The sequence below is a fragment of the Sebastes umbrosus genome, chromosome 1 (genome assembly GCF_015220745.1).
Source record: "Sebastes umbrosus isolate fSebUmb1 chromosome 1, fSebUmb1.pri, whole genome shotgun sequence".
In the NCBI taxonomy this organism is placed as follows: domain Eukaryota; kingdom Metazoa; phylum Chordata; class Actinopteri; order Perciformes; family Sebastidae; genus Sebastes; species Sebastes umbrosus.
This window is the reverse complement of record NC_051269.1, coordinates 35,858,862-35,881,864: the sequence shown is the minus strand read 5'-3', so window position 1 is coordinate 35,881,864 and position 23,003 is coordinate 35,858,862. Positions and strand designations below refer to the sequence as shown.

Sequence of the window (23,003 nt, the reverse complement as noted above, 5' to 3'; positions counted from 1 at the left end):
CTGTATGTATGTGTGTGTGTGAGTGAGAGTGTGTGTGTAGAAGTGCACACACATCACAAGCTGTCACTCAGCTGTAATTAGGGAGAGCCTCTCCTGCTGTCCTCCGACACTGTTTGAATTTACCTAGCAAACACTGTGCAAATGTACTGTGTGTGTGTGTGTGTGTGTGTGTGAGTGCGTGAGTGTGTGAGTGTGTGTGTAGAACGTCAACTTGTGTTTACGGCTTGTTTGATCATCTGATTTGCTGCTGGTGAATGTTTCAGCTCCGAGGCTATTCTGCAGGTTATTCTTATGTACACCCATTTTGGATTCAATTTAAGTTTATTGTGTTATGTACACTGTTTTAGTGTGTCCATTTGTGTGTGTGTGTGTGTGTATGCTCGTGACAGAGTATAAGGGTGTGTGTGTGTGTGTGTGAGAGAGAGAGAGAGAGAGCTGTGTGTGATCTAGAGTGGGGATCACATTCAGCCTGGGGGTAGGTGAACCTATTGTAAACAATGGATCTAACAGAATCTAGGCCTTCACATCTCTACGTGTGTGTGTGTGTGTGTGTGTGTGTGTGTGTGTTGTGTGAGTGTGTGTGTTTGTGTGTGCGTGTGTGTATAGACCTTCATACAAGGCCATTGGAGGCCACTGAGGAACCCCAGGGCAGGCTGGCCTCTCTGACCGAGTGTCTTTGTACCTCCTCTCTCCAGGGGCTTCTTCTGTTTGAGGTGAGGAAGAGGAGAAGCAGGAGGAAGAGGAAGAAGAAGAGGAGGAGGAGGAGGGTCGGCTGAGGTGTGAGTGAATGCAGCCATGGCCTGTACACCCTGTCCATAGAGGAGCTACTGAGTGGAAGACAGATCAAAGAAGACAGAGACGACCAACAGGTGAGACGACATCCTGCGCAGATGGGAAAAAAACAAAAACAAGAAAAAAACATCTAGGGCTGCAAATAATTATTATTTTCATTATCAATTAATCAGCCTGTTTTTTAAAATTAAATGATTCATATTGAGTCCATTACAATAAATGCTCACCACAAGTTCAGATGACATCTTCAAATTGCTTGTTTTAACCAGCAGTTTAAACCCAAAGGTAAATGATCTTCATGGATATAAAACAGACGAAAGCAGCACATTTTTCACATTTTAGGACGTAGAACCAGCAATTCTGCTTGAAAAATAACTTAAGTTATTAATCCATTATCAAAATTTTTGTCTAATAATTTAGTCGATCAAATAAATCCATTAATCAACTAGTCGTTTCAGCAATAACAACATCCAGCGGGAACAATTAGCCGATCAACAGAAAAATAATCAGCAACCATTTTGATAGTGGTATTTGGTTTTCCTTCGTTCTAGATGCTCAAATGTGAAAGTTTACTGCTCTTCTTCGTCGTACATCATAGTTAAAAGATAACTTTGGTATTTTTCAACCTATCAAAAACAAGCACTTTTAGTGAACGTAAACTGGTTGCCCCAAATGATTACATTACAGCTCGTTTAGCGGCTGACAGCTGCAGCGTTGTCCCTCAATACTTGACCAATTTCAGAAAGTGTTGTCCCCATTAGTCACTTAGACACAAAAACATGGACAAATCGGGTCCAGGTTGAAAAATACCTAAGTTACCCTTTAACGGAATATCTTTTAGTTTTGGACAGTTAGTGGGACAAAGCAACTTAAACACGTCACCTTGGACTCTGGGAAAATGATGTGATGGATAATTTTCACTATTTTTTAAACATTTTAAATACAAACGATTAATCAAGAAAATATTTAACAGAATGATCAATGGTGAAAATAATGATTAGTCGCAGCCCTAATCCTCATATTATTATTTCTGAGCCGAGCCTCATGTTTCTCTGTAACCTGTCATGACTCATAAAGTCGACTTTTTTTGTAATTGTCTGCTGCCAGAAGAAAATTGGCAGAGTTAATCCTAATGTGATACTAATAGGCATAAAAGGATGCTGGTAGCATACTATAGTGAGTTAGCTACACTCACACATTATGTGTGTCTGTGCTGGAGGAATATTTTGTTCTTGAGGTTGTCATTTTTTTTTCCTTTGACCTTTGCCAGCTCGCCTCTTATATTGTTTCTGCTTGTTTGAAAAGCAATATGTTTTGTTTGCTGTGCTCTTCTGCTTTGTGTGTGTGTGTGTGTGTGTGTGTGGGGGGTCTAACCTCTTCTCATGCCCTCTTCCTACTCCTCTCTTTGTCCCTCTCTGTCCTCTGTCCCTCTCTCAGGATGAAACTGTGGGGGAGGTCAGCTTGGCCTGTGCAGGTGGCCTTCCTCGTTGCCTTGGTGATGCTCTGCGTTGACCCGGTGTCCGCTGGCAGCCGTAACCACCGGGGACCGACAGGTACACCAGGTCTTGCTCTGAACCCCCCTTCCAACACCACAAGAGGTTAATTACACTGTCACCGCAAAGGTACAACACATGTTCCCTGAGCCCGTCGCTCCTGGAGGACAGGGAGGGAGCCTGAGCGGGTACAGTTTGCTCCGTCCCTCAGTATGACATAATGTAATCTAGACGAGACCTCGTTTTGGGCTTTGGATGCAAACACAACCCCATCTGAATGATCGAGTCCATTCAGATACAAATGGCACTTAAGCTGTCAGCAGCTGTCAACACAAATAGATCAGTGTGGGTGTGATCTGATCTCTTCAGAGTGGTTGCAGACATCCAGCAGTTCAGGGCTGTTTGTTCTCAAGCCGTCTGATTCTTTGGGGTTTAAGGTTGCTATAAAATAGGGTGTATAGAAGAAGCCATGTAGGCTCATGACTTCTAATCCTCAGGCTCCTAATTGTCAGCGCCTACATTAATATGCATAGCTCTGCGGTACCCCCTTTAACCAAAGCACCACTTCACTTATTCCCTGAGAAATCCATCGAAAAAAAGATAGCCAACGCTGACTTAATGTAGGCCCACAAGCTAAATCTACTCTCTAGCCTTAATTTCCATAAGTCATGGAGACAAGCTTCCACCGAACCAAAAAATGACCAACACAGTCTTATTAATATTTCATCGGGGCCAGCTGCAGGGACAGTTGTGCTGAGTCACAGCATCTTGCGCCTCGACTTGTTGGCGACAACCTCCCGAGTCACCTCCTCCTCCTCCTTCCTCACACTTAATTATGACAATTTCCTTAATTATCTCTTGGTCTCTGCGCTCTCACTGCTCGTGTTTTGCAAGGTGACCTTTATGTGCCACAGAAATGCTACCAGCATCCAGTCCGTGCAGTGAGTGATGGTATTAGTTTCCCTTTTGACGGAGGAGGAGGCAGCCTGCTTACGGCAGGGACACTACTAATTGCAGGCCCCGTGTATTGTGAAGGTCAGCGTGGGTGCTCGCCCCCTTCTTATTTCACTCTCGCTGTGAAACAAGATGACTCGCTCCCAAACCGACTGGTGCTTTATATTAGAGGGTTTACTCTAATTGGTGGAAGTTTAGGACTTGTGAATACAACGTGGCGCACACACACAGCGGTTTGAGGCTGAGAAATAATTGGCTGTACGTTATGACTGCTAGATACATTTTCTTCTTAAGTGTTTTTACTGCTGTTCTGTCGGCAGGTCAGTGAGGCATTTGTGTCATTTTGTGGTGATGTACCATTTGCTGCCACATGGTGGCTCTAGAGGTCAAAAAATGCTCCTCTAGAAATATGTATTTTATTTCTTCATCTTAGTCATTCTCAGAGGCAATCTGTCATTTTACAGAAAACTCACGTCAAAAAAACAAATCTATAATGGGACTGGATGGAATGAATGTCAACTAACCATGCAGACACAATATGACTGACAGCTGTCACTTTAAATAGATGTGGAAAAAAAATAACATCTGCTTTCCTTTTATTTTCTGGCAGCACTCTCACGGGAATAAAAATATATAGAATGAGCCACTAAAATGTGTTCCTGCTCACAGCTGTGACGTCTTTGTTTTCAGCACATGGCAGGTAAACTAGTTCATGCCAATTCTAGTTGTGTTTCATCTTGACCTGCAAGTACCGGATACATCTTATGAAAATATATGTAAATAAAAACTTAACTTAAAATGACACGTTCTGAGGAACCTCACAGGAAAGAGCTCTCCTCTCTCCAGATCTTAACTCTGAAACATTCAGCACACAAAAATGATCAACTATTCATTACTCATCCTGCCATTTTCATAGTTAACCCTCTCACTAATACGACAAGGCTGTGTAGAAAAATATGAAACCTATTGACAAACAACACACCATAAGATCTTTAATGCCATTCATTTAAACTCTTGCTGCATTTCTTTACAATTTCACAGCAGCAGGTCACACAATAAATTGCATTCCAGGAGCTTTCAAGGTAACGCAACACAAACATGTATGCACTCCAACCGTATGTGTGGTTTCTTATATAATAGTGCTCTTACAACTCTGAGCAACATTCAAACTTTGTTTAGACAGTGAAATCGTCTTCCATGCTCTTTTTCTTTTCTTGTTTGAATGCTTGAAATTCGATTATCCGAGACCAGCGGTTCATTCAACAAGCTTGCACAAGTGTGAAAAACTAGTATTGTATTTTTTCACACCTCGTCATAGCATGCGTAGCAAACCAAACACATTTTCTTTTGGCTTCCAGGACCAATTGCTAGTAGGTTGTAGATTATAAATGAGATCTTAAATTCCCAGAAAGATGCATGTCTTCATGAATTCATGAAATGTTAGTTAGTGGGCCCTCCTGTGCTCTCTTTGGCTCATGTGAGGAACAACCAAGACGTTCTCATCCCAACTCGTCACATACTGTATGTCAGTATGTCACTTTGTCAGACCCCTCGGCGTCCCTCTTTCCGTCGCACTAAACACATGCTTAACAATCTCTTGGGGTCACTTTTCGGTCACAGTAAACACATGTTTAAAGCTGCAGTGGATAGAAATGGAGCAAATATGATTAAAAAAAAGTTATTTTTATAAAACGGTCGCTATATCCTGACAGTAGTGCATGAGACAGGTAATCTGAAAAAAAATCATGTGCCTCTGTGTCCTCCGGTGTCCTCCGGTGTCCTCCGGTGTCCTCCGGTGTCCTCCGGTGCTCCTAATGGCATCTGCAAGATTTCACAGACCGGCGGAAAACAACCAATCAGAGCCGAGCTGGAGCCTGCCGTCTCTGAGCAGCTGTCAATCACTCGCAAACACCGATCAAACAGTCAGACTAGGCAGCGCTGATCAAATATGAATCAATATTCTGTTACTGTAATGCCTCTTCTCTCTCCTCAAATGTTTTCAGAAACATATTGTAGTGTACTGTTTAGCTGTAAGAAGGGGAAAGTTTGTGACCCGGCATGTTGAGATAAGTTGAGGAAATACCAAGCACCGCCCAACAGCCGGAGCAAACTTTCTCATTTTACAGCTAAACAGTACACTACAAGATGTTTCTGAAAACATGTGAGGTGAGAAAAAGGCATTACAGTAACAGAATATTGATTCATATTGGATCAGCGCTGCCTAGTTTGACCATTTGATCGGATATCGCAAGTGATTGACAGCTGCCTCCGTTGAATGAACAGCCAATAGGAAGGCTCTCTCTCTCTCTCTCTGAAATGACCTGTGATTGGCCAAAGTCTCCTGTCACAGGCTAGATTTTTTTAATGCCTGAAAACAGAGCCATGAGGAGGTGCAGAAGTCTAGTTTTCTCACAGAACACTTGAATTACAATATGCTGAAAGGTTATTATTGAATTTTTGCCTAATGATGCCAAAAACATTCTGCCTACTGCAGGTTTAATGTTGTGAATTGAACAAAACCACTTAGTTAGGTTTAGGACAAACATCTTGGTTGGGCTTGAAATTACTTTCTCTGAGCGTTTACTGTTGCTGCGGATGGGTTTACATTGTAGTTAATTGAAAGCCCGGTGCGTCTCCTAACGCAATGAAAGGGTACCGTGTGGGACGGTTTTGAATGCGGACTGCCGTAACAAAGTGTCAACATACCGGTCTCTTTCTGCACAAAAAGAGCTACTGTCGTACTCATGTGCACTTAAAATACAAGCTTTTTGTAGACACAACTGTGTGCATGTGCGTCCATGCATGTTTATATTTGAGCATTCCCTTCCCCAGTCTGTGCGTCCTTATCCGAGGATGCTTTTAAGATGTCTCCTTAGTGGGCAGGTTTTATTGGGGATAGATTTGTTGCACAGGAGTACTCAGTCGTACCGTTATGATGATTAGCATAAAGCCTGTGGGCCTCTCAAACACTGATAATGTCAGGAGGATTGATGGGCTGTGTAGAACCAGGGTGAGGAGGGGATGGAGCGAAGTGGAGGTCAAAGAGGGCAAATGAAGAAAGAAAGGAAGAAGGGTTAGAAATTTTAAATTAAAGGTGTAATATGCACATATGCTGATTTGTAGTAGAAAGGATATGAGAAGATGTTTGACATGGTTTCCCAGCTCGCTCCACACAATTGATCGTTGTAATCTTGCTCTCTTGAGACGTGCAGTATGTCCCCTCCACATTGACTTTGCCGCCTCCGACAGATTTTCTAGATATCTGGTCTTTCATAGCCGTGGACATGCCTGTCAGGTATTGACAGGGGAAAGACACAGCCTTTTGATAAATTGCACGATGCTCCTGCTTCACTGTGTCTGTCAGAATACATCAATCGCCTGGCTAACCCATCAGTTCAAGGTAGCTCGGTTTGTTGGCTGCCCAGCTACTGTTGCCACCCACCCACCACCACCACCTTACCTCCCACCCCACCTCCCCTTTTGCCTGCTGCGGGAATAAAAGCATTTAGCCATGCTTGAGAAGTCTTTTCATCTCAGCGTGTGCTGGGCTCTATTACGTTGAGATGGCCATAACAGAATGGTTTAAAGGCAACATTGAGACATTAGATACACTGTTATTGTGTGTGTATATAACTGGAGGCTGACTGCTCCACACATGAATCCTAAGCAGATGAGTTGTGAGAGGTGAGCGCTCTCTGAACAGGGAGCTGGTGGAGGGAAGACAAAACTGAGAGTGCTCACAGTCAAGCTGCAGCACTTCAGTCTGCACTCCAGACCACTTTTCTGATGTTTGGGTCCTGGTTTTGTACTATTTCAATTCAGACTTCTTGGTTTGGGCCACAGTTAGCTATTGACCCAACTTTATGCTGTTCACACCTGGAGCATTTTCTGAAAACTCACTTCTCAGCGATATTTCACTACAGAAAATCATACATTCCTTCCTACTATGACAGCTGTTGACGTTTTTCTTTTTTGCAGGTTAGTATGCTCTGAAACGTTTATGAACAGTTTGTTCTAAATGAAACACACAAATCTAATTTGTACGGCAATTTGAACACTGTAGGGATAGCAACGTCGATCTGTCAGTTGGTTTGTCCATTGGGTGACCTACCACTTTGGTCCAGCTAAACATCAGCATGTTAGCATTGTCAGTGTTAACATGCTGTGCCTGTTCCTACATACAGACCGTAGACTGTATATGAATGGAGGTAGTCACCGTGACTTTGATTTTGAAACCTCGAGTTCAACATTTTGGCCGTCACCGTATTGGGTTTTGGCTGTTGCCATCTTGTTTTTTTGCAACCAGATGTGACCGTTTTGAAGCCTCGAGTTCAGCATTTTGGCCATTGCCATCTTGTTTTTTTGCAACCAGCTGTGACATGAGAGGGTGGAGCTAAGTACAACAAGGTAGCTACACCCTAAAGCAGGGGTTCTCAACCTTTTGTAACTCGAGGCCCACTTCCGATTGTTAAAAAATGTCCAAGGACCTCCTTCCCAAATAAATGACAAACTGGGCTATAAATATGTGTGTTGCCACTGTCAGGTGTAATGACCCACATAAATATTCAGCTTGCCCTCACCCATCACTGCCTGCCATTATGAATCCAAAGTATTCAGGGTCATATTTCCTCACCACACACTTTTACTGGTTTCAAAAATTGCTTGATTTTGTGTCACTGCATCTGTGACATATATGTATGTAAAGGGGAGACTCGTGGGTACCCATAGAACCCATTTTCATTCACATATCTTGAGGTCAGAGGTCAAGGGACCCCTTTGAAAATGGACATGGCAGTTTTTCCTCACCAAAATTTAACATAATTTTGGAGCGTTATTTAGCCTCCTTCCCGACAAGCTAGCATGACATGGTTGGTACCAATGGATTCATTAGGTTTTTCTAGTTTCATATGATGCCAGAATCTTCACTCTAGCTTTAAAAGTGAGCCTGTTACCATACTGCTGTCGTGGCTTTAGGCTCCTAGTGTTGTTGAATTGATTATGAAATGCTCCAGCCACATCGGTGTACTGTAATTCATCACAAATAATACATGGAAATATGTTTACTGTGCACTTAAATGATTAACATTACATTATGAGAGTCTTACAGGAGTGTTTGCTATAAAGAGAAGAAGTTGCTTTACACCGCTTGTACAACTGGAGTGGGTGTTTTTGAGTTTATTGCTCCCACATTAGATAGATTTTGTCTCTAACCTCTATTGATTGGTTACATAGTTTGCTCAAGGGTATAATTCATAGCAATGCTGCTCCTTCAAAGATTTACATTTCTACTTTGAAACCCCACACTTCTCTCACAAACTTAACATGTAGACATACAGTAAATTGATGCACATATTGACGTATCTGCCTACTTTTATCATCATTTCCCAGCACATTATAATTGGTGCAGCATGATAAAACTTTTCTCTGCATGAGAGAAAAGGGCAGCTGTCCATTAATTAAAGCAAGAAGGAGACACAATGAAGGTCAGGATGCCATTGACATAACAAAACACTAACGTAGATTAGGCTTTTATCACTGCACACACCTTGGATTTTTTCTTTACTCACGTTTCTGTGACACCACATACAAATGTCGCCACCTCATCACTGGACCGACAGCTGTTTTTCACTCTCAAATAGTTTGACTTTGCTCTTGATTTAGAAGCTGAGAGCAAAACCACAAACTAAACAGACTTAATGTAATTATAATATATTCAATTTTCTGAGGTTAAAGAAATCAATTGTCCCAGTCTGGCTCTGTGTCCGGATGCCCTCAGACTTTCTGTGGAGACTAAACTAAGTTGTGCCTGGCATTATGATCTTATGATCTCTCATATCTTTTGGAGTACAACACCTGTGCAGTAAAATCGGATCTGCACTCGCCGAAATTAAGTCGATAGCAACGCACGACCGCAGCTCCAGTTACACTGCGCATGTGTCATAATCCCATAGCTCAAGACCGTGTCCCAGCGTATTTCAATAAGCTTTAGTGTTCTGGATTTACCTGCTATCTGCCAACTGCTTCATGCTACTTGTCTGCCGTTACCTGCCTTCCCTCAGCTGGTTGTAAGCCATTTTTGAAAATTAATCATTGATCTTTTCCTGCTGCCTCCTCATCAATCCATCTGCGTTTGGGACCAACTCTGCAATTACCCGAGACTGTTACATCAATACTTCGAGATATGATGTGATATTTATGTTGAAAGTAGCTTATTTTTGCAGATCTGAAGAAATTAATAATTTGTTGGGGCTTTAGATCATATCTGCAATAACGCTTGGAAAAGGCATCTGGCCTCACGCACAGGAAAGTGGATGATAGAACAACTTTAACCGTCTTTTACAGCCTTTTTATCTGCGTGATATGATTTACTTGAATTTTTTCAGGCTGATATAACTCCTTCACTTCACGTCAGAAGAATGTAAATGTTTTGATGACATTTCAGAAATATTTGTCAACTGCAAAAAGCCACATCTTTGTCATATTGTACTCATATTTCATTCCAGTTAATGGTAGTTACAAGGCAACGAATCCTCATCAATGTAAAAAATGTGTCTGTGCATGCAGCGTATTGTCCCTGATTAAGGCCACACAGGCAACATAAGAAACACACTCAAGTTGTTTGAGTGTCCTTTTGAACTGGCCATGAAAGAACGGCTTTTAGAATATTTGCTTGAAGAGCTCCTTGAGCGCTCTTTTTTTTTCATTAAGCTGCGACTGTAAACCGCAAAAAAAAAAAACGCACCCTGTCAACCTTATATACATTACACCAGCCTGACTTTACGCCATACTCACTTCATTAAGATTTAAATTAGGATACAGAGCTGGACACAAAAAAAGGAACATAAATGAAGTTCAGGTTGTTCCCACTTTCAACTGGTCACACACATCTCAAAGCGTTACAGTTTTGAAATAGAAACCACTGCGGTCTGATGTAGGCAGTAAAGAGAGGAGACCTGTGAACCCTCTGACCTCATTATGCCAGCAGGAGGCGAGCCGCTCTTTCTTCTCTCTGCTGCCTGTGACGCCACTTCACCTCCTCCTGTATGACTCTCTCTCTCTCTCTCTCTATCTTTCTTTTTCACTAACAAGCTGCCTATTTCTGAGATTGGGGGCAGCCGATGGACCCGTCGCCGCTCTGCACTAACAATGGAATTCATTTTCAGTAGAGATTAATAATAATGAGTATGGGCTGTGTATTGGCAAGGATCTGGCGATACAGTACGTATCATGATACAGGGGTAACGATTCAATATATTGCGATACTGTAAGCAACGCGATATATTGTGATATTTTCAAATCAAATTCTAGGAAAATTCATAATATAAAGTCACACCATGTGTGTAAAGTTTGAGTAAAAAAAAAGTTCCAAGACTGTTTAGGGACCCCAGTTTATGCAGAAATATTCAAATACACAATTTTAGAATAGGCGAAAATAACACATTTGTACTTGCATGTTTTTTGCCCCAAAACTGCATGTGATTATCATAAAGTGGGCATGTCTGTAAAGGGGAGACTCATGGGTACCCATAGAACCCATTTTCATGCACATAACTTGAGGTCAGAGGTCAAGGGATCCCTTTGAAAATGGCCATGCCAGTTTTTCCTCGCCAACATTTTACGTACATTTGGAGCGTTTTTTAGCCTCCTTCTTGTCATGCAAGTATGACATGGTTGGTACCAATGGATTCCTTTGGTTTTCTTGGTTCATATGATGTGAGTATCTTCACTCTAGCTTTAAAACTGAGCCTGCTACAACCTAAAAATCACAAGTTGCATTAACTTGTTAAAAAAATTAGTGGCATTAAAACAAATTTGCGTTATTATCATGTTAACTTTGACAGCCCTAGTACTGATTAGTTCAATTTTATTATATTGTAGATTTTTATCAGTAGATATAGGCTATATATGTGTGTGTGTGTGTGTGTGTGTGTGTGTGTGTGTGTGTGTGTGTGTGTGTGTGTGTGTGTGCGTGTGTGTGTGTGGTAATCCGGCAGCTGCTCCAGCCTCAGGAGAGCCTGAGACAGAGGAGTGAGGGAAATGAAAGTGGAGGGATGATAGCGGAGGGGCGCCCTCAGAGAGCCTGGGATCATTGATGGGGCTCTCTGGAGAAGAGAACAAACAAACTTTAAATCAGAAAGGATGAGAGGGGCCATGGCCTGCAGAAATGGAACCCTAGACAGAGTGTGTGCGCTCCAGGTTTGTGTGTTTGCTGCTGTGTATGTGTGTGTGTGTGTGTGTGTGTGTGTGTGTGAACTTTTGTGTCTGCCTGCAAAGCTCATTCAGCTGAGCATGAAAAGTTTTGGAGTCTGGGTAAAGTCACGCACATAAATGAAATCTGGGCTTATGGTACAGTATAACCAAGGTTTTTCCAGGGCTGTAAAGAGGCTTATAGGTAGTAATGTCGCCAGCAGGGTTTGCTGTGCTCGGGAAACGGTGCCAGAGACTCTCAGGAGTGCACAACAAGCTTTGAGAGGGAAGATAAGGCGGCTGGAATCTGTTCAGAAGCCATAAGCAAAGATTAGATTTACTAAACATTTTCCCACAACATTTGTGGTCGGCGCCTTTTACCTTCAGGTGGGCCACAAAAAGCCCTCTTCCTATTCATGGGTTTAATGTGCTGAGTGAAATGTAACATTAGCATAGACATTATACAGTACACGCTGCTAAACATGAACATTTAACATAAGCCTATTCACACTTTACCCTCACAGCATCCTCATGGTGTTGTATTGTATGAAAACAGACACAAACACACGTGGCAGATGTAATAAGATATACTGTAAACTGCTACATACACGACTGTCCCTGCCCTAGAAAGCCTATCGTTTCAGTAACATCACACACAGACAGCTTTGGGTTAAAATGTACTTTAAGTTAAGCGTGTCCTTCTGTCCCATTACTGTCAAGAGAGTGATATAATTAACCAGACCAAGGTCCCCGGGGAAGTGTGAAGATAATCATGGGAGATTAGACGCTGTTTGTGTGTTGGAGGTGTCAGGTGAAAAGCAATTATCCTCATATAAATTATGGCTTTCAGGATCACACACACACACACACACACACACACACGCACACGCACACGCGTGCACACACGCACACACACACACACACACACGCACACGCACACGCGCGCACACACACACACGCGCACACACACACACACACACACACATACTCACACACAAATGGACAGAATAACACATACACATGTGTGAGATGTGTGAATAGCAGCTGTCCACATAGCCATACACACAGTATAATGTACATACCAGGGCTGTTGCAGTGAAGAAATTTCACCTGTGATGATAATGACTGGCTCAACAGCGGGATATACGTTATTATAGCCCACATACATCTGCTCGCGCACTTTCACTTCATGCACGGGCAGATCCAAAAACGTCTCGCTTCTCCAAGTAGTCGAATCTGCCTTTTAAATAGCAATACGCCAATGTGCAGACGCACCTGACTTTTAAAGGGAAAGGGAGATGACACTCTGATTGGTTTAATTCCTGTTACGCCCAAAACACATCTATCATTAATTAAGAGACTAAATACGACCCCTTTGCCCCTTGTGCCTTACTTTGCGCCCAGATTATGCGCCACTTAACTAGCAAACGTGGAGTTGGACACGCCCTAAATGCACTTGCGCCATGCGCTTTAGACCATGCGCTATAGATTTTTTTACATAGGGCCCAAAATGTCGGCACAAGGAGAGCACTTGCTCTGGATGAATGGAAGGCTGGAGCACGTAGGGAGAGAGGATGTACCCGCTGGTCTATGTGTGTTCATCGCTCTGGCAATTAGTTGTTCTTTATGGTATTTGTCCCGCCCCTCCTCCATTGTGATTTGACGGCTGGGTGAAAAATGACAGTGACAAGCGCAACGTTTTTACCCAAAGTTGAACATGTTTCAACTCTCTGTGACCAGAAACGTGCAGCACTCAGAGCAGAATAGACGCTCAGCGCCTCGTCACGCTGTTGGCGTTTGCAGGGTAGTGTAAATACGCAACGCTCCCATTTTGCAAAGAATTCAGAAAAGAAAAAACGTGAATGTGGCGGCTGCTTGCCATCCCCTGCGGTTGGCTTGTCAATAGCGCGGTATTGCAATATTACGGTTATTGCGTCAGCCAGTCCTAATACATATGCAAACATACACAGTGAGATTTAAGTGTATCCTACCAGTGGGTTGCTCTACCACATGACTCATAATATGTGGCTGTCTGTTCTTTGCTTAGATCAAGTGGTTTGTAATGTCTTAAAGGAGTCAAAAGAAATGATTATTTTTTCAACATTTCTTTCCCCCTGCACACGATGACAACAACAGAGCCGCCTCGGTGTCTAAGTTAATGAGGGCACTGTGCTGAGAATAAAAGCAAAGCATCACTAAAGAGTGTTTACTTATGAATCAAAGAGTGTGAGACTGGAATAAATTGAGGAGTTTATACAAAAGTAAATAATTCAGCAGATTTGTTTAATCCTCAGAGAAGCTGTCGTGGTGTGTATCTGATTGTTACTTGCAGCACAAATTTATTTGAATTTAAACTTTTGCAGCAACAAACCGTCAACAATAAGCCGTCTTAAAAAGTCTTATGAATTTCTAGCGAATAATCCCCCCCTCACCTCTCCCTTTTCTCTCTGTCTCTCAGTCGCCTACCAGGTGAAGCAGGGGACATGCGAGGTGGTGGCCATCCATCGCTGCTGTAATAAGAATAAGATTGAGGAGCGCTCTCAAACCGTCAAGTGTTCCTGTTTCCCTGGGCAGGTCGCCGGCACCACCAGAGCCAGACCCTCCTGTGTGGAAGGTAAAAAACTACACAACCTTGTGTGTTTGTGTGTGAGAGAGAATGTGTGTATTCATATATCCCGGTGACGTACTCGGTTTGTTTTCCCAAAGGTGCAAATTTATCCACACAATTTAAATTATAGGGTGACAACTTGTGTGTTCCTTTCTTGTAAAAATATCAATTTTGTATATACAGTATGTGTGAAGAACAATGGTTTAAATGGTTAATGAACTTTTATTTATATCGCGCCTTTCTAGTCTTCCGACCACTCAAAGCGCTTTACACTACATGTCAACATTCAACCATTCACACACACATTCATACACTGATCGCAGAGGCTGCCATGCAAAGTGCCAACCTGCCCATCAGGATCTAATCTAAATATTCATTCACACACCGATGGCACAGCCTTCGGGAGCAATTTGGGGTTCGGTATCTTGCTCAAGGACACTTCGACATGTAAACTGGAGGAGCCGGGGATCGACCCGCTGAACCTCTGAGCCACAGCCGCCCCATTTTAAAGGACAACTTTTCCCTTGAGCGAATCACCTACATGACAATGATTCTAGTAGAGCTGCTCATTGACCAACAGTCTTTTTATCTTTTAAGTCTTTTAAGTCTGGTTATACTGGTCAGCTTCAACTGCAGCTCTTAATTTTTCATTTAATTTACCATTAACTAGTATTTTATTGTTTTATTTCACCTTTATTTACCCAGATAAAATCCATTTAAAGGTGCAGTCATTAGGATCTGGCGGCATCTAGCGATGAGGTTGCAGATTGCAACCAACTGAAGCCTCTCCTGTGTGTCAAGCGTGTAGGACAACTACGGTGGCCGACGCGAAAACCCGAATGGCCCTCTCTAGAGCCAGTTGTTGTAAGAGTAGCGTGGGTCGTTTGGAGCAGATGTGGGAAGTGAGTGGTGAAGCAAGAGGGAGAGAGAGCGGCAGCTACGGGAGTGAGTAATGTTATCGACTCCGGCCCAAGCAGGAAAAGTTAACAGTGTTTGGATGTCAGTTTTGGGCTACTGTAGAAACATGGCGATGCAACATGGCGAACTCTGTGGCGAGAACCCGCTCCCTATTTAAATATAAACGGCTCATTCTAAGGTAACGAAAACACAACGATTCTTAGTTTATGTGATTATACTGTAAAGAAAGCATACTTATTAATATTATATTCCATTTCTGCCAATAGATCCTCCTAATGGTTACACACTGGTACTTTAAGAAGAAATCTCTTTTGCGATATGGCCAAGAAGGCAGCAAAGTTAAAATGCAAAGTGCACGTTGATTTCATACATAAAATAAAACTAAAACAAAAAATACGTCCTTGCATCAACAGAAGAGGTTAAATAGACATGGATAGTGTGTATATAGTAACATTAAATTTCCACTAAATATACTGTGTATTCTGTTCCAACCCTTCATTAAAGCTATAGGACACGTACTGTCAGGAAATATTCAAACCCACAACACGCTGTGTTTTTATAGATTAAAATCAAAGAGAAATAATCGAGATGTCTTTTGCATCATTTTATACGCATTTCCCCAAAACTCTCTAGCAAGGTCTTTTTCTGCCGGACATGTTTGGTATCTTTTAGAAACCTTAATGAACACGACTAGAATTCCAAATGATGTTTGGACATCGCTCGGCTGCACAACATGTTTTTGTAATGATCGACGCACCGCTGAGTCCGACAGGGTCAAAGAGGCTAAAAATGTTTTTAATCATCTTGGATCATTAAATTTGCTACATGAATCATATCACCTAAAACAAATCATTACCCGATTCAGTACGACATAAATAAATGAGTCCATTGCAGGAAAGATTAATAGGTTGCACTTTATTTCAAATTGCTGCCAGGTTAGATTCCTGTGTGGAAATTGATTTTCTTATGGCACAAAACAGGAGGACACTGCTCTTCTTCTAGCACAAACAGAGGTAAACCTTTGGTTGAAAACATGAAAAGCTGCAAATAACATCTGGCCTTTCTGTCCTTGTTAGCAAAGCCACACAGTAAAGAAACCCACAAGGGGTGAGACGAGGAGAAGATGAACAAATATCAAAAGGCAGAAACAATAAAATGCCCTAAGAAAATCAAATTGAGACCGTGATTAAATGTCCAGCGGGGTCTCCTTTTGTTTATGATAATCATACCAATAAGTCACAGTTAATTTAAAAGTTGTTTTAATATACATTAAATAGTATGTCTTTCAGTGGATGAAGTAAAACTGTACATCTGTGCCCTTCTAGTCCAACAGTGTGTGGTTCATCATGTCTCAAGGAGATCATGTAACATGAAAGCTTAAAGCCACTAATGCAGGTAATGGAAGCCCGACCACCAGTGTCTCCTTATTCCCCCGTGCTGTACTGAAGGAGAAGCAAATATACAACAGCTGTCGGCCTCAAGACTGGAAATTTAAACTGCAGTTTAAAAGGCCGGATTTTATTTGGGACATCGTTCCATTTCATATCTAGACGGGCCACTTGAGTATACGACAGATGACCGTATTTTCTTCTGATCCTTTTATATGTCAGGATATAACAATACTAGTTCTCATGCTGCAACGTTCTCTTAAATTTCTCTTAATTTTCTGTTCAGAGAAAAAATAAGAGAAGTCAACTCCAGATGCACCAAATGCTCGAAATCTGCTCTTACCAGGTGTTCTGAATGATGAATCCCACTTGATCCTAAATTAAAGGCGTGTGGCTGATTGTTTATTATTAGCGAAGGTAACGCCCCCAATACGTGGACTATGAAAACAAGACGTTTTTTTTTTCTTATCTTGAGTGCTCTCGACCATTCGTAAGAACAAAAATAAGAAAACATTGATGAATCCCAGAAATCAATGGGTACTAACTAGGACTGTCAATTAATCACACATTTTTTATCTGTATCTTAAGGGGAGATTTGTCAAGTATTTAATACTCTTATCAACATGGGATTGGGCAAATATGCTGCTTTATGCAAATGTAATGTATATATTTATTATTGGAAATCAATTAACAACACAATAACATGCTGTCAGTGTGTCAGTGTGCTGACTTGACTATGACTTGCCCCAAACTGCATGTGATTATCTTAAAGTGGGCATGTCTGTAAAGGGGAGACTCGTGGGTACCCATAGAACCCGTTTTCATTCACATATCTTGAGGTCAGAGGTCAAGGGACCCCTTTGAAAATGGCCATGCCAGTTTTTCCTCGCCAAAATTTTGCCTAAGTTTGGAGCATTTTTTGTCTTTTGCAACAAGCTAGTATGAAATAGTTGGTACCAAAGGATTCTTTAGGTTTTCTAGTTTCATGTGGTGTCAGTATCTTCACTGTAGCTCTAAAACTGAGCCCGCTAAAACCTAAAAGTCGCAATGCATTAAAAAAATTAGTGGCGTTTAAACCAATTTGCGTTAACGTGTTATTATCCCCTAACTTTGACAACATAAGAACAAATCGTGGTTATGAAATAAGAATAAAAATAAGAGATTTGTTCGTATATCGCTTCCTGCATTAGGCCTGTTGACGACTAGCGACCACTTTATGGAAACTAATGGGGATCTAAATAAAGAATACTAAAGAACATGACATTTGGGTGATAACCGAAGCATTGGCAAGAGGGACGTTTTGGAATTGGAATTCTGCTCACGCGTATATACAGCAAGTGTATGTATCAGTGTGTGTTGTGTATGTGTGAGTGTAGCGATGATAGACAGATGAAGGCTACGAGTCGTTTTCATGGACCTTTGTTCCACCCGTCCGTCCGCTCCGCGAGCTCATGCCCAGCAAGAAACAAGCAGTGTCACTGACCCCTATCATCCACAGACGCTCCGCTGAGATCGCAAACACACACACAGTGTCGGCCCACTCGATCCTATCACGCTGTATTAGCCCCCTACCAGAGGAAAACACATAGTCGTCTCATACGCCAGTGAATCTCCGAAGCACGCGGGGTTATTCAAACTGTTAAGGTCAGCCGGGGTTGGACACTGAACCCACTCTCACACGGAGCTGAATGACTGGTAATAAACCAACACAAACACAGACTTTGATGAGATGTGTGGACAAAGATGAGGTGATGTGTTTTCCCCAGACTTGAAACTTGAGATCAGATTTGCAGTTTTTTGGTTTGTTTATTTCCAATGAAAATATGAGTATCAGCACATTATCATGCTAATGCAGCAAATGAATGATATGGTAATTATCAAGAGGGAAATAAACAAAACAAATAGACACCTCACTCACCCTGCCCTAGCTTTAGTTTGTTCTCTTCTATTGACAGACTCACTATGGTAACGAGAAGAAATTAAACTTATTTAGTTTGGTAAATAAAAACGAAAAGGTGATTTTACTTGAGAAAGTGTAAAAAGAAACAACTACTTAGCATTCATTTTTCATTTTTGTGTATTTGGGTAATGATTTAATGTTTTGTTTTGTTGACATTGGTGTTACTTCTTCAGTGTTTGGGGTCTCACAGACCCTTCTGCTGTTTGAGGAAAAATAATAACCCTTATTTCGAACCCCTATTTATCGGTTTTGTTTTGACATTCACACTATGCTATCTACATAGTGACGTTTCTTATATTTGACCACAAGAGAGGATTTACTCCTTGTTTGACCTCTTATGAACAAACTGTTATAAAACTCTCAATAGAAATCCAAATAGAGTTATTTATAGAGATGCAAAGATCCGACTTTTTCAGTCCAGATACCGATACCGATACCTGGGCTTTCGGTATCAGCATGAACAAATAAAACACAATACATAGAGAAAAAAACACAGTACATAATACATACAGAAAGTGTAGGCCTGTTGCATACAAATTACCCAAATGCCTGTCTTAAACAGGTGAGTCTTTAATTAACCTTTAAAAAATCCACAGAGTCAGCAGACTGTAAAGGTGCCGGCAGAGCTTTCCAGAGTTTAGGTGCTATGACTTCGAAAGCTCGACCACCACGGGTCTTAAGGCGAGTACGTGAGACAGGCAACAGATTTTGCATGTTTGACCTGAGACTGAAGTCAGCAACCAGCAATTTTCCTTTATCATAGTTGTAGGCCAAAAGTGATTCTTACATGCTCCAATTGGAAAAATATGTTGCCTATACACAGAGTAAAAGAAAACAAGTTTTATCATTGCAGTCAACTAAAATGAGCGTCATAGCCTTTGTACGTTTACACAGCCCGGCGTCTTATCCTGTAATTTTGCCGAACCTCAGTCCAGCCAAATCGAGACGTTCTTCAATGTCCTGCCTCTTATTTGCTCTTGGGTCCTCACTACATTAGACTTAATAGGCTGTTACCTCATTATAAGGCTCAAATATGTTTTGCGGCTCCAGACAGATTTTGTTTTTGGTCCAAAATGGCTCTTTTGATAGTAAAGGTTGCTGACCCCTGACCTAAGAGAGCGGGCTGATGAGTACGGGCGAAGTAGTTCAGACACATATGCTATACGCATACCTATACACTACTGGGAGCCAATGAAGAGATCTGAGTATCAGTGATGTGAGACCGTTTATTTGACCTTGTGAGTAGTCTAGTGGCAGTTTTCTTAATTGATTGAGAGCAGACATACTGAGTGAGGAGAAAAGTGTGTTACAGTAGTCAATGCGAGATGAAATAAAGGCGTGTATAAGCATCTCTATCTCAGCCGTTGAAACAACAGATCTCAGTTCACTCAAATGTCTTAAGTAGAAAAAACAAGATTTGGTCAGGTGCTTAACGTGGGTGTAAAACATCGAGGATTGATCAAACATTACCCCCAAATTACGCAGGTTGGAGTGGATTAACTGGAATAATAAGTCATGTGTATACAGTATATAAACATAGAATTGAATTGAATAGATCGTCCCCATTGTCACTGATACCAGGTCCAGTTATTTGAGTCAGTATCGGCCGGACATCCGAAATAAAGGAGTATGTAGCATGTAAATGATGTACGTAATGCTACAATATATGACAGTATTTGTAGAGAAATATAAGTAAATAATAAGAATAAGTAATGAGAAGCTAAGAAATATGTACAAATATGTGTTACATATAACAGTGTGGTTACATGTTATGTATTGTATGTCTTAATGCAAATATTTGTACATATTTTAGATAGATAGATAGATCTAAGTGCATCTCTATATCTATCCATCTATCTATCTAAAACATGTACAAATATTTGCATTAAGACATACCATATATAATATGTAACCACAATCATGTTTATAATAAATTCTCATAAATTTAGGAGAAGTCATGAAGTATCAAAGCTGATAAAACAATATTAAATATGTTTTTTTGTGTTGTTAAAAAAGAGCCCAGTGTGTCCTGGACCCAATGCACAACAATTCGGTTAATTAACTATTACTCATTCTTCTTTTTCATTTGCACCCTGAACTGCACACTTTAACATGCCTCTTAGTTTTACTAGTGAGTCATTTTATTCCTTTCAAATGAAACCAGCACGCATTTGCATTTCAGCATGAATCACGTCTGACTTCCTGTGCTGCAGGCATGTTCTCTCTAAGTGTCCGAGCACCTTCCGTATTTAGTAATCACAACTATCCATAACTGCCTCCATCCAGTGTGTTGCTGTTCTCTCATGTGGCCAGTAGACGGTGCTTTTCCCATTCAAATGACTCAGTCGCTCACTGCTGGATCATTTCAGCACTGTTTCCACCCAATACAAAAGTAGATTTGTTGTTTAACCTCTTTGATGAGTTCCCAGATGGGAACAATTGCTTGATAATGATAAAATCAGACAACCATAGCAAAGATGATTGTCTTTGTAATGAAATTTGGGATAAATAAGGAATCATGTGAAGCTTTGCTAACCTCTCAGAATAGGCTGATGCTTTGATTTTGTTTGTTCGCTTCTCCTTAAAGACTTGGTATAGTTTTGCAAAGAGGAATGAACGACGCTGATGAGAGGCTAATAGACTTGACGATTATTACTGAAACTCATTCAGTGATAAATTCTTTGTGATGGTCTTAATCACTGCTCCTCTTTTCTCCCTGATAATATTACACACAAGCAGCTTAGTTCCTCCATCACACTAGTCATGAGGTTTTCTAATTTCCTATTCACATCTCACCTCTGAGTCTCACCACCTCTCACTTCCAAATCCGGTGCTCAGCAGCACTTATCTCATGAGTCATGTTTGACCTCTGAGTTCACAGTTACAAAATATCTCACCTCTTCTAACTCTCTCTTACACATCCACGCATGCTACTCTCACCTTTTAGGCTCGAGCACTGATGGAAAGAGACAAACCCCTCTCAGTAGAAAAAGCCACACAGTGTAAATGGAGTTACATTATTGATGCCGGGTGAAAGAGGAGTAAATGGCAGCAGGTCCCATTACTGGCTGCCATTACTGTGAGAATAACTTTTTCAAGTGAGCTCCATTCCTCACAATATTCTTTTCCGTGATTTTTAATCATGAAACACACATGCTTTTGTTTTTATTTACTATTAGGATCAGTGGTGGGAGTGTTGTGTGTGTGAATGAAGAGTTAGTGCTGCAACTAATGATTATTTTCGTTGTCAATTGTCGATTGTTTTCTCGATTAATCGATTAGTTGTTTGGTCTAAAAATGGTGAAAAATGTCGATCAGTGTTTCCCAAAGCCCAAGATGACGTCCTCAAATGTCTTGTTTTGTCCACAACTCAAAGATGTTCAGTTTACTGTCATAGAGGTGTAAAGAAACCAGAAAATATTCACATTTAGGAAGCTGGAATCAGATAATTTTGACTTTTTTTCCCCCTAAAAATGTACTCAAACCGATTAATCGATTATAGTTGTTGATTAATTAAATAGTTGAGAACTAATCGATTAATCATTGCAGCTTTAACCGTAAACATTGAGGTGATTTGTAAATGTGTAAATCAGAGTGTGAAGAGTTTTTAGAGGTAGAATTGATCATAGATAATTGATTATAGGGGGCAGGAGGTAGAGTGGATCGTCCACTAATCGGAAGATCGGCGGTTCAATCCCCGGCTCCTCCAGTCCACATGACATTCAACATGTCGTCAACACACGGCTTCGTTGAATACTCGATTCTGATTGGTCGATCACAGCGTTCTACTGTCTGCTATTTCTCCATAGCAGACTGTTGCTATGTATAACAGACCGTTGCTATGGACACAGTTCTGATGTCGGACTCTGGAGGAACGTTTTTTGTGTCAAATTATTGATTTCTTAAGTAAGTAGCCGTGTAATAAGCGGGATAATGTACAGCTAGCAGGTCATTGTTGTGAAATAAACCTCTTCGGGAAGATGAAGGGGTCGGGGTCCATGCTGCATCGCCCTTTCGGGGTTTATTTCACAACACTGACCCGCTAGCTGTACATTATCCGTTACTTAAGACCCCCCCTCATGCAAAAACTTTAAACGTGATAAATAGCATCTCTTTGGGTGGAAAAAATGTGCACATGCAAATTCCAACCCTGTTAAAACAAACAAAGTGTCCCTGGTTAAGATACTGAACCCCAAAATTGCTTCCAAAGGCTGTGATATAGGTATGTGAATGAACATTTAGATTAGATCCTGATGGGCAGGTTGGCACCTCGTATGGCAGCCTCTGCCATCAATGTATGGATGTGTGTGAATGGTAAATGTTGGTATATAGTGTAAAGTGCTTTGAGTGGTCAGAAGACTAGAAAGGCGCTATATAAATGCAGCCCATCAACCATTTACCAATAGATAAACGTCAAGAGGTTAATCTGTTTTTTAGAATACTCTACAGGAGAAATGCACTGGGTCCACTTGTTTGTCTGCGTCTCATAGATTTCCCATTCGGAGACGAATTTTGGAGGAAAAAACTACCTTGTCTGAGTGTAGACAAAATGTGTGTCCACTGTTTACTGCAGTAGCATTCAGGGTAAATAAACTGTTTTTGTCTCAATTGGGGCTTCTGCCAAATTTAGTTAAGCTCACTCGGCCGGTTAGGAATGTGTTGGTTACGGCCCAGGCTTGTGTGCACCTCTAGGGAATGAATGT

General features: G+C 41.3%; 1 protein-coding gene across 15 annotated transcripts in view; it reads left to right on the top strand.

Moving 5' to 3' along the window:
• The first annotated feature begins 736 nt into the window (after positions 1 to 736).
• tafa4b (TAFA chemokine like family member 4b) overlaps positions 737 to 23,003 on the top strand; it is a 39,329-nt gene continuing 17,062 nt past the window's right edge. For all 15 annotated transcript variants that reach the window (XR_005208076.1, XR_005208075.1, XR_005208071.1 and 12 more), the window contains exons 1-3: positions 737 to 869; positions 2,230 to 2,345; positions 13,885 to 14,040. Coding sequence is in view for 3 of the 15 variants with exons in the window: in XM_037779572.1 (XP_037635500.1) it covers positions 2,231 to 2,345; positions 13,885 to 14,040 (271 nt within the window). In the remaining 12 variants the exon portion in view is untranslated. The remainder of the gene's footprint in view (positions 870 to 2,229; positions 2,346 to 13,884; positions 14,041 to 23,003) is intronic.